We start from the raw sequence: 15,129 nt of genomic DNA, 5'->3' as shown, positions 1-15,129 counted from the left end.
GGGACAAATTGTTCGCGAGTTGAGAACTGCTTCTACTTCTGTCAACAACGTTGCTAGCTCTTCCGCTGTAAAGAATATTCTTGGCTGATTTCACCGCTGCCTCCCACAAACCAAACCGCCGAAATGTGGTGCCCTGGGAGGTATAAAGATGAACTCCATCCCTCTGTTGGCTGCGAACGATTCTGTCTTGTGGAACATCTCCTCTCTGGCCTCCCACAGCTCTCGCATTTGAGATTGCCAATTGATAATAGTGAATCGTAAACTGCAGAATCAGTGTCAATCATGCTCCTCAAAGCTGATGACGAAGACTTCGTTATTTCTAGCAAGTGAATCAATTGCCTATTATTGTCATAAAAAAATAAGGCAAGGATTGTCGTATACTCTTTTCAAACTTGCCAAAGCTTTGGAATAGTTCTGTACAGTAACTTGGTAAGTCTTCACAGTACCTAAAGCCTCATCAGAGGGAGACATGAAATCAAATGATTGGACTTTTCTATTTCAGTAATCGATATATTATGATCAACCAAGCCGTCTTGGTTGGAACTTCCATTTTCTTTCAGACACAAGCAGCATTGCGATTTGGATCTTTCTGAACTTTAAAAGACTACCACCCATCATTAGCTTTGGCTCTGCGCACAAAACAATCAAAGCATTTAACGTTACGAGCTGCTTTTCTGATAGAAGTGTTCGGTGTTCTTCGAAAGAGTTATTCGAATCCTGAGCAATAAGTGATCCACCATGGATCACATTAAGTTGTAGAATGTTGGTGTACAGGTCACCTCCAATTTCCATAGATACAGGTTTGTTTGAGTAAAACTCTGAGTCGGCGAGATCTATGCTTCAAACTTTATTTTTAATTGCCTCATCCATTTCATTTGGGTAAGGGGTTTTAGGCAAATCCTTCACAACCTATATGCAAACCTCATATCGAATGTTTGAAGGAAGATTTGGGGCAATTAGCACTTTGACCAAGACTTCGTTATCGGGTTTGAAAGTGTTCAGAACGGTCTCGGACAAAAACGGATTCAATTGTAGATCTTGGCAGATCTGGAATTAAGTATTGCCCTTGCAGACCGATTACCATGTTCCATAACCACCTGGACAACAATTGTTATAGTGGTTGCTGCTAAGGATCTGCGTGGAGCTGGTATGGTTGGAGTTTTTGGGTTTGGATTGGGTGATGTTCCGTTCCGTGGGTAAATTATTTAAAATACGTACGGGCCCATGCTAAAGTTAGTGATTTTTACCACCACATTTATGGCAACGGGCCGTACTAGTACATCCATCAATCAGATGATTTCTCGCCAGGCAATTAACACAGTAGTGTAGGCTCACCGCGGTTTTATATTTTTGTGCGAGATTAATTTTATTGAATTTGTGGCAGGAATAAAATGCCACGTCAAGTTTTGAAAACTATTATAGGATATAACAGATCCTTTTAATTGTTTAATGAATTCCAGTCGCTCCTCCTTCAATAGCTGACTAGCTAAGATGAAATTTGTTCCATTGTCAGAGTAAATGGCAACAGGGCATCACCGCCTCGATAAAATCGAGCGAATGCTGTCATAAAGGCTTGTGTAGACAGATCGGATACACATGCATAACCTTTTGTTATTTGATAAGCTCCGCCATTATATGCTTTAACTTCGAATGGTCCGGCAAAGTCTACTCCAACAGTTTCCTTATTTGAGGATAAACTAAACTCCATGTATTGTCGGGTAGTTCTCTCTTTCCAAACACATCGAAGTTTTATCAAAGGTTTTTTAAACGTCAATTGTTTCGTTAATGTTTGCCAAATTAAGGTAGTCTCATTAATTGATTTCAACAAATAAAAAATTGTGTTCCATCTTGTTGGCGTAGTATTCACGCCAGACTCGATATCGACAATGTGTCTAAAAATCTCAAATATCTTAAATCGTTAATAACTTCGTAAATACTGAAATTTTGAGGAAAAATAAGTTCAAACTGTGATCACTCATATTTTATACCAAATGGGACATCCAAAGCTTCAAAGCTGATGAATGAATAATGAAGCATACAACTGTGCATATTACTCACTGTACAAATTAAAAGGAGGAGTATCAAAACGTAGATCATGTTTAAAAAACAACTTAAAAAAATTAAAAAAAAAATCGTTGAAATTCCATATTATACCATACAAACTCAACCATTAAGATGAACACAATCCAAAAATTGTGTACTGCGATAGTGGTTTGCCGAAGGCTACTGCACACATGCCTTTTTTTATTATTCGGCATTAAACATCACCACCCAATAAAAGGTTTACTGGACTTGTTGTATTAAAATGAGGATCTGCCAACAAATTCAAATTCCGCTTGATCTCTGCGTAAACCTCAATTATTATTAACACCAATTCGAATAAGACGTTTCTCTTTGTCACCCACTATAATTCTTCGAGCCGAAATTCTCCGAAATAATAGAAACCTCCGAGTTGGCATCTATTATGGCACGTTCACTAACGAAACGGCCATTGACTTCTAAATTTACCATTGCCGTTGGCCTCAGCTACACTGACCCACTTATGTTAATTGGTGGTCCCATCACGGTTATTGCGACGGTTTTATTTCTGTGGTTTCGTCGGCGGCGGGTGTTACGGTCCTTGATTTTCCTTAAAACAAGGGCTTGATACGTACTATGTCTCTCGCTCTCATTACCATTGGTTAACCAAAGTTCCCTGGTAGAGCTTCTCGACGAACTTGGTTCGCTTGACTCTCGGCGATCGGACGAAGTTTCTCAACGCTGGTTCCTTCTGTAAAGCACTTCTTCCTTGCTTGTCAAGCAGTGTATAGTGCATGTCAAGTAGGCCAGGTATGGTCATGATCCAAACAGCCCGTGCAATAGCGATAAATGGAGACCAGTCGTATTCTTTCTTCATAGTCCACTTGTAAAAATTTGTAGCAAGTAGTGATATCTATCTCATGTAAGTTCAATACCGAAATGCAATTATTAATGTCCCTTTGGAGCCCTTTAATATCTCTATCGGACTCAGTTTTTACTGGCAAGAGATGGAACAAAATCATAATTTGGCTTTTTACTACAATTCATTTATTTTCATAAGCTCCATTTAAGTTAGTCCAAGCATTTTGAAAACCTTGATTTGTCAAAGGCGAATCTTTAGCCTCATCAGATGTAAATTATCTCAAGTAAAATAATTTTTCTACACCCGATAATTCCTCACAGTCGATATAAACCGCGGTGAACATGTCTCGAAAAGAAGGCCACAATCCATAATCGCCCTTAAAAACTTCCATAGTGCAAGGTGGCAACTTCATGTGATGGCTTGAATTGCGATTCACCACCACCTGAACCCAGTTGCACATTGAGTTCAACTCAAAACTGGTTTGTTTACAAAAGATTAAGACATTTCACACATTAAAGTCGCAATAATTATATATCACAATCTTCATCTGAATCCTTAACCATGCTAGTAGTAAGGAAAGTCACATAACTCTCTTTAACTTTTTACATCTTTGAATTCATCCTTTAGAAGATCAATACTAAACGAACTTCGACTTTCTTGACAAGATAAGCTCCATGCTTATCTGATTATTTTTATTTACTCTTCTCACCATCGTGAGAAGAGTATAAGTTTGTCATTCCGTTTGTAATTTCTACAATATAATTTTATATATATTCTGGATCCTTATAGCTAGCGGAGTCGATTAAGCCATGTACGTCTGTCTGTTGAAATCAATTTTCTGAAGACCCCAGATATCTTCGCGATCCAAATCTTCAATAATTCTGTCAGGCATGCTTTCGAGAACTTTCCTATTTAAAATCAGCAAAATCGGTCTACAAATGACTGAGATATGAGGAAAAAACTAGGACAACCTCGATTTTTGACCTATATCTGGATTACTAAGTCATTGATATAGACAATATGGATATCTAATGATAGATATTTCAAAGACCCTTGGAATGACGTATATAAGACCATAGTAAGTTGGACCTACAATGGGTCAAAATCGGAAATTTTAACCGAATTTTTTTTTTAATTAAAAAACAAACAAAACAATTTTAAAAATTAAAAAAACAAAACAATTTTAAATTTAAAAAAAATATATAAGGGTGTATAAGATTCGGCACAGCCGAATATAGCTCTCTTACTTGTTTTTAATCATGTTAACTTTTAAAAATATGTCAGATATTATCTTTTCTAAATCATTAATTTTCAACTGTTATTTCGGTCAAAATAGACAGCGAAAAATAAGTACGTCAAAAAATTTTTTTTTTATTTTTTTGAAAGTCCCAATATTGACTTTTATAAAAATAGCAAAAGATCTGAAGGTTCATCTTCACACTTTATGAAAAGCCATTAATCAGTGTAAGGAAGACTTAAATATTGAAAGAAAACCTGGATCAGAAAGAACAAGTAAGTGAGCTATATTCAGCTGTGCCGAATCTGCACCAAATTATTCAAAATACAAATTTTTAATATTTTTAGGTAAACAAAATTTATTTTGTTTTTCCAAAGTTGTTTTTTTAATTTTTTGGACATTTTTTTTCGAATTGTTATTTTAAATTTAAGTTTTTTTTTTTTGTTAAATTTTAAAAACAATTTTTAGGGTTTTTAATTTTTTTTGGGGGGAAAAATTTCTGGTTAAATTTTTTTTTCCTTTTTTGACCCATTATAGGTCGTTGCAATGGTCTTTGAAATATCTATCATTAGATATCCATATTGTCTATATTAATGACTTAGTAATCCAGACATAGGGCAAAAATCGAAGTTGTCCTGGTTTTTTCTCATATCTCAGCCATTTGTGGACCGATTTTGTTGATTTTAAATAGAAAACTTCTTGAAAGCATGTCTGACAGAATTATTGAAGATTTGGATACCGAAGAATTGGATGTCTTCAGAACATTGATTTCAGCAGACAGACTGACTGACATGGCTTAATCGACTCCGCTAACTATAAGGATCCAGAATATATATACAATGACAAACTTATATATACCCTTCTCACGAAGGACAAACAAAATTCCCCAAGAAGTTTTTTGTGTGGCAAGCCATTTGTAGTTGTGGCAAAAGAAGCCAATCATTTGTGACATCAGGCACGATAAGAAATATATATTATCTCTCTTAAAACAGCACAGAGTACCTTCATATTTCTGGCCATCATAACTTCGGCCTATGGAAAGATATTGGGCTCTTGTAAAAAAAGAAGTAAAGAACACAGGAAAGGTATTCCAGGACATATTTGATTTTAAGCGTAAGTGGTCCAAAAAGGCAACGAAGCTACTAACAAATCTTTAATGGGAGGATTTCCTAAAAAAGAGGATAAATTTATAAATACCGAGTGATATGCCAATATTTTAATGTTTAATGAATTTGTAAAAAATTTTAATAAATTTATGTATTTTTGAAAATTTTTATATTGAACAGTTTAAGTTTTATTTAACTTAATACAAGTATAAGTTTTTTCTGGCTCATTCTCTATTGAAATCAAATATTTTTATACTAGTTGACCGCCCGGCTTGGCCCGGTAGCTATTTAATAATGTTAGTTCTTCAAGTTTCTCCAACCCACATACACGTGCCTGTTCTTATTTATTTGCAAATAAAATATATAAATTTGTACTGCATACTTTAGGAGGCTTTTCTATTACAGTTGCATTTTTTTTCTTTACAAACCATCTCCTGAAAATTTCGAATCGAATAAAAAAATCCGCTCCAGCCGTTCTACGTGATGCCATTACATACATGGACCATTTCATTTTTATATATACATAGATTTATAATTTAAATTATTTACGATTATATCGGTAACGGTAATTGCTGTAGCTTTTTTCAAAATTTAATTGTTTTTACAAACATTTGCTAACTCTTAACGTTTTCGACTTCGCTCATTTTTCAGAATTTGCGTATCAGATGATAACAATTTTAGACCTTGACAGAATCGAAAAAGTGAAAGTAATGACATTGTAGCATTTTGGGAGACCTTTGAAGAATAGAAAATGTGCAACATTAGGGCCACCCGGTGCACTATTCCTCAAATTTTCACCTTGTAAAAATATTGAAAATCTTTAATTTCGAATTAATTAAAAATCTAAAATTTGTTTTGTTTATATTCTTAAATCGTAATTTATTTATATATTTCAATAAATTCATCTTAAAATAGTTAAAAATTATAATAAATGATGTTAAACATCCAGTTACAGTTAAAATTTGTCATATGTTTCTAAAATAATTGTTCCATCAAATTAATCAACCTCTTTTTCTATCCACCATTTGATTTTTAATTGTACGGCATTTTTGCATCTGCTTCTTCTCTTCCATGCTGCTTTTCAAATTGCGAGTGAAATCTATTTGAATGTTGATATTTATTAACTCCTCCAAGCTATATTCTGTTATGTGATCCACGGAGTAGGACACCATTTCCTGTGATAACTTTAGTTTACTATTTGAAAGTTTCAAGGAGTTCTTGTTGAAACGTCTCAAATCTTCGCGGTACATGAACAGCATATATGGAATGTTGGATGATGGTTTCTTCTCTGGAACCATGTTCGCTTTGGATTGTTCGTTGAGAGAATTATTTAAATATTCTTGCATTGTTGACATTTTAATTTTGACTTGGTATTTAGATGAAGTAAATCAAAATAGTTTGGTGTTGCTTGCTGGGATTAACACAGTAAACTGATAATGATTTTGTAAATTTTCCCCTATTTATACAGCGTCAGGTAGTTTAGGAATTCCGCTGGGGTTTTCTGGGTATTCGTAATATTGGAAAATTGTACCTGTTGTAAAAGAAGGTCGTATATTTGTTGGGCATAAATTGTGTGTCAAAACTAAGTAGTAGCTATTAAAGAGAAAACGGTAATTTGGCATAATATTTTATGGTGGCAGCTTTAAAAAAACCCATAATTTATTGGGGTAATAACATTAAATGTTCCAAGGAAGTCAGAATCATGCCTGAAAGAGAAAGATATATTAATGTTTGCTACTTATTTACTTTTATGTTGCATGCAGATCTGAAAGAAAGAGAGACATATAAAACATGTTTCTATTCTGTCTCGTGACATCTCTGATATAAATTTGAAATGCATTTTGTAATTGCACAAACATACCTTTCGAAAATTATCATATTAGATGAATTCTCATGAAAATATAGGTAAAACACTTGTTCAATTCACAAGGTAATACTGAGCATAAGCATGTACTCCTTTTTAATAGTTTGAAAATTACGACAGTTGGTCAATTCACAAGGTCTCCCATTAGTCATATTGTCATAATGTCCTAATAGTTCACTACCCGGCGGCTCGGCTTAACCGACTCTTAGGCGTTCAGCGCAGTTCTCTGCTTGATGGTTACGATAACACAATAAACATAGTGTTACGAAATTGTACTTGAATTCAAATATAACGATTTTAAGGGCTGATTTAAAAGTAGCATAATGCTTTCAAATAACAGTACTGTAATAGCAAACTGTAACATATCTGTGGGCTCCTTAAAAGGGAGAGGCTAACAATCCTGAAAATTATCGCCCAATAGCAATTTGTTCTACACTTTCCAAAGTTATGGTTAGTATGGTTAACTACCATCTTGTTAAATATTTAGAGTTCAACAATTCACTCAGCGACCGTCAGTATAGCTTTCGTAGAGGATGCTCTGCGGGAGACTTGCTAGACATCCTATCGGAAAAATGGTGTATTTCCATTCACCGTATTAGCGAAAGTAATGTGGTGGCTCTAAATATTTCTAAGGCGTTAGTAAGAGCATGGTGCGCATTTATCAAAACTTATTGCTTTTGGTGTCGGTAACAACTTCTCTCTATTTATATCGAGCTTTCTCAAAGATCGCACTATAAGAGTTGTTATAGATGGAATCTCATCAAACGAGTTCAAAATCAATGCTGGGGTATCGCAAGGCTCCGTCCTTTCTCCTACTCTATTTCTTATCTTTCTGAACGAACTTCTACGTCAAACTTCCAACCATAGATGACAACTAGATAGGTAACTGAGAGCCAAAAACCTATTTCTGTTGTCAAAAACCTAATTCATGAGAATGTATTGCATGTATTTTGTTATTGTATCACCTTTATGTGTGAAAAGAGAGTAATTTCTTCCATTTTTTTGCTCTCTCCTTCCGTTATATGCGATTATTCTATGCTTCCAACCCTATCTATTCTTTTGCAGATGACAAGCAACATTTGCCATTCATAGGCATTCAATTATAGACCAAGCCTGTCGGAGATTGGTGCAATGAGGCAAACATGTGACCATCTCAGAATGGTATTGTGCTCAAGACTCAATGTTGAATGCTAACAGACTCTCCATCTAATCTCCTTACTATTTAAACCACTTATACGAACCAAAATGTGGGCCGGTGCTTCATGGCCTATTTTGGAGTTACTCGACTACGTACAAGAGAGTGCGAAGGTATTTATCGGTGACAGTAGGATATCCAGCTCTATTGGCTCACTGGAACATTGTCGCAACACAATGCATTGCATAACTAGGTGTGCTGGTTTAAGAAAGAAAGAAACTATTTGAAAATCTGGCCATTATTTATTTCAAATAAAATAAATGACTCTCAATCAATCTGCTGTAAATTGCATTTGGACTTTTTTGGAATTAGACTGTCTAATTCTAATTATCTGAATAATTTCCTGAAAGGAAACATCAACGATTATTTTTGAAACAATAAAGTTCTTATTAACTGTTCTAAGAAATTTTTCAATTCAAATTCCATGCATTTCAAAAGTATAATAGTTTTTAGATTATTTTAAATTAAAAACCGAGAAAAATAAGACCATCAAGCTCGAATAAGAGCTTAAAAAGTGCGAACATCGATGTTTTAATCAAATGTAGAAAATTGTATACGAAAAATGTAGATTATCAAATCAAAATCAGAGAGACTTTTGCGGTTAATGTGTCACTGTACTATCAGCATATATGACAGTAGACACTAGGGCTGTTACTCGAATAAAAATTATTCGAATAATCAAAGAAAATATATATTTTTATGCCAATGAAACAAATTTTCAAATTAGAACAAAAAATGATTCGATCAATAAGTGTCGATTAATTGAATAGTCGATTAAATTTATTTTCAAGTTAAAATTTAAAACAAATAGTTTATATAAACAAAAATTTGGACAAAACTACCTCAATGAAATGTATGTAATGGCATCGCGTGAGAACGGCTGGAGCGATTTGGCTGATAAAGAAAAAAATTCCGGGTAAAACTCTGATTTTTTTTGAGTCCAGTCAACTGTAATAAAAGAGCTCCATAAAGTATGCAGTACAAATTTAGATATTTTATTTGCAAATAAATAAGAACAGGCAGGTGTATGTGGGTTGAAGAAACTTGACGAACTAACATTAGTAAATGCTACTGGGCGAAGCAGTGGCGGTCAACTAGGTAAATATAATTTTCATCTATATATTATTAATTTGGATTTTTTTAATAAACTCGAATATAAAAAATATGAACTTTTATTCGATTAAAATAAAACTCGATTAATTGACAGCCTTAGTATGTAGGTACGTACTCATATAAGTAGTTTAAAATTACGATAGTTTTTATTACTTCATGAGAAGACATCTAATGTGAACATTTTTAGGAGTTATGTGCAATTGTAAAATATTTTTCAAACTCGGAACATTAATATCTGTGTTTAGAATATGTATCTTAATCAATTTAGGGATTTTTTAAACAACTATCATAAAATATTATGCCTAAATTTGCAGATTTCTGTTTAATAACTACTAATTAGTTTTAATATACATTTTTGCTCAACAAATACCTACTTATTTTAAAACAGGTACAATTTTCCAATATTACGAATACACGGAAAACACTAACGGAATTTCCCAACTCCTTTTTACTTTATAAAATAAATACGCTAAAAGAGAAAAATCACATTTTAAAATCAAAAATTATCATTGTTGAATTTAAAATATTTCAACTTTAAGCCTTGCAACGTTAATTCAACATTGAACAACTTTGAAAGTATGTAAAACTAGACTAAATTAACGCAAAACATTGTTGAAATTCAAATACATCGTCAAAACCAAAATGTTTTTATTAATTTGAAAATATTCAACAATGAATTAGGCATAAACGTTATTAATTTCTGGATCAATTTAATATCAACAACGGCAATGGTTAATCGAAAATGCATCATTTAGTCAATTCACAAGGTCTCTTATAAGTCATATTGTCATAATGTCCTAATATTTCCCGACTCGGCGGTTCGGCTTAACCGACTCTTATGTGTTCGGAACAGGTCTCTGGTTACGACAACGCAATAAACATAGAATACAGAGTACTATTAGTTTAGGACATTTTTTGCTTGAAACAACATATTTAAACCATTGTGAAATATTAGGACAATATGACATGATAAGAGTCCTTGTGAATTGACACCAAGGTAGGTTATTTAAAGTTTGCTATTTGCAGTTTTGTTAAAAATACTAGACAATAATTGGAATTACCTCAATATCTCTAATAATTTAGCCAACAATTTGCATGCTCTGTTTTTTTAAAGCAATTTCAGAAAACATTTCACCAACATGAAAAATTAACTGAAACATAAAAGTGATTATAAGTCAGTAAGTAGTGGAAAAAAGACGATAATCTGTGATCATTTATATTTTCAAACAAAATTCTATTTTTTATATAAAAATTAAAAAAAAAAACAAGTAAGAGAGATATATTCGACTGTGCTGAATCTTATATCTATCATTAGATATCCATATTGTCTATATTAATGACTTAGTAATCCTGGTTTTTTCCTCATATCTCAGCCATTTGCGTACCGATTTTGCTGATTTTAAATAGAAAACATCTAGAAAGCATGTCTGACAGAATTATTGAAGATTTGGATCCCGAAGATATCTGGGGTCTTCAGAAAATTGATTTCAACAGACAGACGGACATGGCTTAATCGACTCCGCTATCTATATTGATCCAGAATATATATAAAATTATATTGTAGAAATTACAAACGGAATGACAAACTTATATATACCCCTCTCACGAAGGTGAAGGGTATAAAAATTATGTTTCAGAAACGGATATAAGTCGCTATTTATATTCACTAGCGGCATCTTCTGACGATTTCCAGCATATTCTACCAGAGACATTTTTAGAATGAACATGCAGTGCAATAATGTCGATAACAATGTGTTTATAAGTAGAAGTATACACTTATTAACTATATGAAACGATTTCGTATCTTATAAATGCTGTAATCGTTATTTTTATTGATTTACTTTAGAATAAATGACTAAACAATATTTGTTCTTAAAAAAAAACTTTTATAAACTCGTAATTTACCGAATATGGTAAAAATTGGAAGATGAAACCTTAAAATCTATTTCTTCTTTTCTATTTTATAAGTTGGACCCATTATAGTTAGATAGATTTGAAGGGGTGTGTACTATAAGAAGTACACTTCCACTAGCAGACCCATAGGATCCATTGTGATGCCCTTTAGAAATGTAACTTGGTGTGAACTAGATGTGAAGAGAAATTAAATTGGAGAGAAAAAGAAAGAAGTCTTGTGATATAAAGTGAAAAACCCTGTCCAAAGAAAAGGACAAAAAATAAGTATAGACTGAGATGATCCGTTAATACCTGCATACTCGTGGGAGCAAGACTGAATGTAAACGGACCCATCATAGTTATGAGCAACTAAAAAGCCCTAGATGATCGCAACAAGACGTCTGATCTATTCTATTTCTTTACTTTATAAGAGTATTTACTAGAGTATTCAAAACCGAAAACCGGTTTTTTCATCTTTGTAAACTCCACCGGTTTCGGTTTTTTTAACTTTTCGGTTTTTTGACAAACCGGATTTTGTATGACGGTTAACCGGTTTTAAGGAAATATATTTTCTAAAGCTCATTCAAACATATTTATGAAAAACTTTGATACCATTTTTAAAAATATTGATTTATTTTATAGAAAATTGTAATAATTCGTAAAATTACTGCATAAAGAATTCAAAAATGCTAAATGTCCATTAAATAAAAATTTAATATAAGAAGACAAAAACCGAAACCTCTTTTTTAAAAAGACATTAATCGAAACCGTTTTTTTCAAAAACTCACTTTTTCGGTTAAACCGGAAACCGGTTTTTTAAATTTGCCGGTTTTTTGGACACTCTAGTATTTACTTTTGTTTCCTATATTGTTGAGATTAGAAAATATTATTTTAAGACATAAAATTTCCAAATGAATGTAGTTCTTCCAAAATATTCCTCGAAATTGTTTGCTTAAAAAACTATTGAAAATCTTTAATTTCCCATAAATTAAAAGCACAAAACTTGTTACTTTTATGTCTTCTTATAATTATATTTATTTCTATAAATTCATCTTAAAATAGTTAAAAAATATTAAAATTAATAATAAATGATGTTAAACATCCAGTTACAGTTAAAATTTGTCATATGTTTCTAAAATAATTGTTCCATCAAATTAATCATCCTCTTTTTCTATCCACCATTTGATTTTTAATTGTACGGCATTTCTGCATCTGCTTCTTCTCTTCCATGCTGCTTTTCAAATTGCGCGTGAAATCGATTTGAATGTTGATATTCATTAACTCCTCCAAACTATATTCTGTTATGTGATCGACGGAGTAGGACACCATTTCCTGTGATAACTTTAGTTTACTATTTGAAAGTTTCAAAGAGCTCTTGTTGAAACGTCTCAAATCTTGCCGGTACATGAACAACATATATGGAATGTTGGATGATGGTTTCTTGTCTTCCACCATGTTCGCTTTAGATTGTTCGTTGAGAGAATTATTCAAATATTCTTGCATTGTTGACATTGTAATTTTGACTTGGTATTTAGATGAAGTAAATCAAAGGTTTGCTAATAGTTTGCTGTTGCTTGCTGAGATTAACACAGTAAACTGATAATGATTTTGTAAATTTTCCCCTATTTATACAGCATCAGGTAGTTGAGGAATTCCGCTGGAGTTTTCTGGGTATTAGTAATATTGGAAAATTGTACCTGTTGTAAAAGAAGGTCGTATTTGTTGGGCATAAATTGTGTGTCAGAACTAAGTAGTAGCTATTAAAGAGAATTCTGCAATTTAGCATAATATTTTATGGTAGTTATTTAAAAAACCCCTAAATTTATTAGGATACAGAGGTGATCATATTAACGTTGCAAAAAAGGCAGAGAGCTGCCTTAAAGAAAGGGAAAGATATAATAATTTTTGCTACCTATTTAATTTAAGAAAATTATATGTAAGTAAATTGCAGATCTGAAAGAAAGAGAGGCATATATAACATGTTTATATTCCGTCTCGTGGCAGCTCTGTAAACTTTGTGACACGCGTTTGAAAAGTATTTCAGAATTGCACACAACTCATAGAAATTATCACATTAGATGGCTTCTCATGATCTATTAATTTTTAAAATTTACTCCATTATTCGAACGAATATCAATTATGTAAACATATATTTAAACCAGAATATGTTGAATACTTTGTTAACAATATATAAGTAAATAATAAATTAGAGTACATTAATTATATAGTCTCGTTAAATATTTTATGAATTATATTTTTAAATTCGAGTAAAGCTATGTTCACAATGACTCCAATAAAAAATGTTAACTGTTCAAAACATAAAGAATAAACATAGAGCAGAAACTCTCCTGTCAAAGACCTAACTCAGTTGTCAGAAAGAGAATGGTGAGAATGTATTAGTAGAAAAAACTATTTGAAAACAATATTTTTTGTTTGAGTTTTTTTCTAGTTTCCGCTCTATGTTTTGAACCATAGAGAAACATAGAGCGGAAACTAGAAAAAAACTCAAACAAAAAAATTACTCAAAATAATCACACATACGAGTGTTGTTTTTGTTTTCACATATTTTTTTCTACTAATACATTCTCACCACTTAGGTTTCTGACCAGTGTTGCCAGACAAAGTTTACCTCATGTCCCCAATTTGAAAGTCGATGTCCCCAAAAAATCCCCATTTCAAAATTTAAATCCCCAAGTTTGTACCCGTAAGTTTATATGTATTTTTAAAAAACAAAATTAAAAAAAAAACTTATATTATATTGTTAATACAAAATTTTACTATTGTCCGTTTTACAAAAAGTTGATTCATCGATTTTGGAACAACTTGTTTAGAAGATATTATTTTTTAGGACTCCTTGAGAAATCAAGAGTTTTTAATATTCGATTTTTAAAATGTAGGGGTTTGAATTTTTTATCCCAAAAAATTATGTTTTTTTAAAAAATGTAAATTCAGTTCACCTTTTAGTACATAATTAAGATTCGAATTTAGAACTTTAACTTAATTTGCAATACAATTGATATATAAGATGGATACTGTATTCGATTATAGCCATGTCCGTCTGACTGTCTATCTGTAGAAATCAACTTTCCGAAGCCCCCAAATAACTTACATACCCGATTCATACATTAATATCTCCGGAATTCTTCCGGCTCGGTTGCTGTTTAAAATCTAGAAAATCGGTCCAGATATAAGGAAAAAACCAGGACAACCTCTATTTTTGACCTATATCTAGATTACTATGACCATAGTATGTTGGACCCATTGTAGGGTCAAAAACGGAAAAAATATTTTTTAACCCGATTTTTTTCACCAAATTTTTTTTTACTAAATATTAAAAAAAAAATTTAAATTTAAAAAACAATTTGAAAAAAAAAAATTAAAAAATGTTGCCTCTAAAAAGCCTTTAAGGCGCTGAGGCATAATTTATAATTTGAATTTTTTGTAATGAATAAAGAAAAAAACCCTTAAAAAAAATTAAAAAAAACTACTTTTAAAAATAAAAATTAATTTTGTTTACTTAAAAATATTTAAAATTTTTATTTTGAAGTATAATTTGGTGAAGGGTATATAAGATTCGGCACAGCCGAGTTTTTCAGTGCTATATAATTTTTCTTATTTAAATGATGATAGAATTATGGTAGCACTACTAAATGTCAAACAATTATCGATAATTTTGCATAAAACAGGTGTTCAACCAAAACAAAAATTTGTACGTTTTACCCAATAAAAAAATTAAAGTTTATTAAAAAATAAAATTATTGGTAAGAAAATGGACAAAGAAGACACCGCATCGGAAGTGGAGTTTTTGCTTTGGAGTTTATGAAACTTAAATAAATTTTA

General features: G+C 32.0%; 2 protein-coding genes across 2 annotated transcripts; both read right to left on the bottom strand.

The window, feature by feature from the left end:
• Positions 1–6,225: 6,225 nt before the first annotated feature.
• On the bottom strand, positions 6,226–6,579 carry LOC135950409 (uncharacterized). The gene has a single exon (XM_065499955.1). The coding sequence runs from the start codon at positions 6,577–6,579 to the stop codon at positions 6,226–6,228; it is 354 nt and encodes a 117-aa protein (XP_065356027.1).
• Positions 6,580–12,447: 5,868 nt separating this feature from the next.
• On the bottom strand, positions 12,448–12,801 carry LOC135950408 (uncharacterized). Its single transcript, XM_065499953.1, has one exon. It carries the CDS (start codon positions 12,799–12,801, stop codon positions 12,448–12,450), a length of 354 nt encoding a protein of 117 aa, XP_065356025.1.
• Positions 12,802–15,129: the final 2,328 nt, after the last annotated feature.

This window comes from Calliphora vicina, chromosome 2 (genome assembly GCF_958450345.1).
Source record: "Calliphora vicina chromosome 2, idCalVici1.1, whole genome shotgun sequence".
In the NCBI taxonomy this organism is placed as follows: Eukaryota; Metazoa; Arthropoda; class Insecta; order Diptera; family Calliphoridae; genus Calliphora; species Calliphora vicina.
The sequence above is the reverse complement of the archived record's forward strand: the minus strand, read 5'-3'. Positions and strand labels throughout refer to the sequence as shown.

Coding starts and splice junctions, on each gene's coding strand:
- LOC135950408 (XM_065499953.1), bottom strand. CDS start 12,801: ATGTCAACAATGCAAGAATATTTGAATAATTCTCTCAACGAACAATCT.
- LOC135950409 (XM_065499955.1), bottom strand. CDS start 6,579: ATGTCAACAATGCAAGAATATTTAAATAATTCTCTCAACGAACAATCC.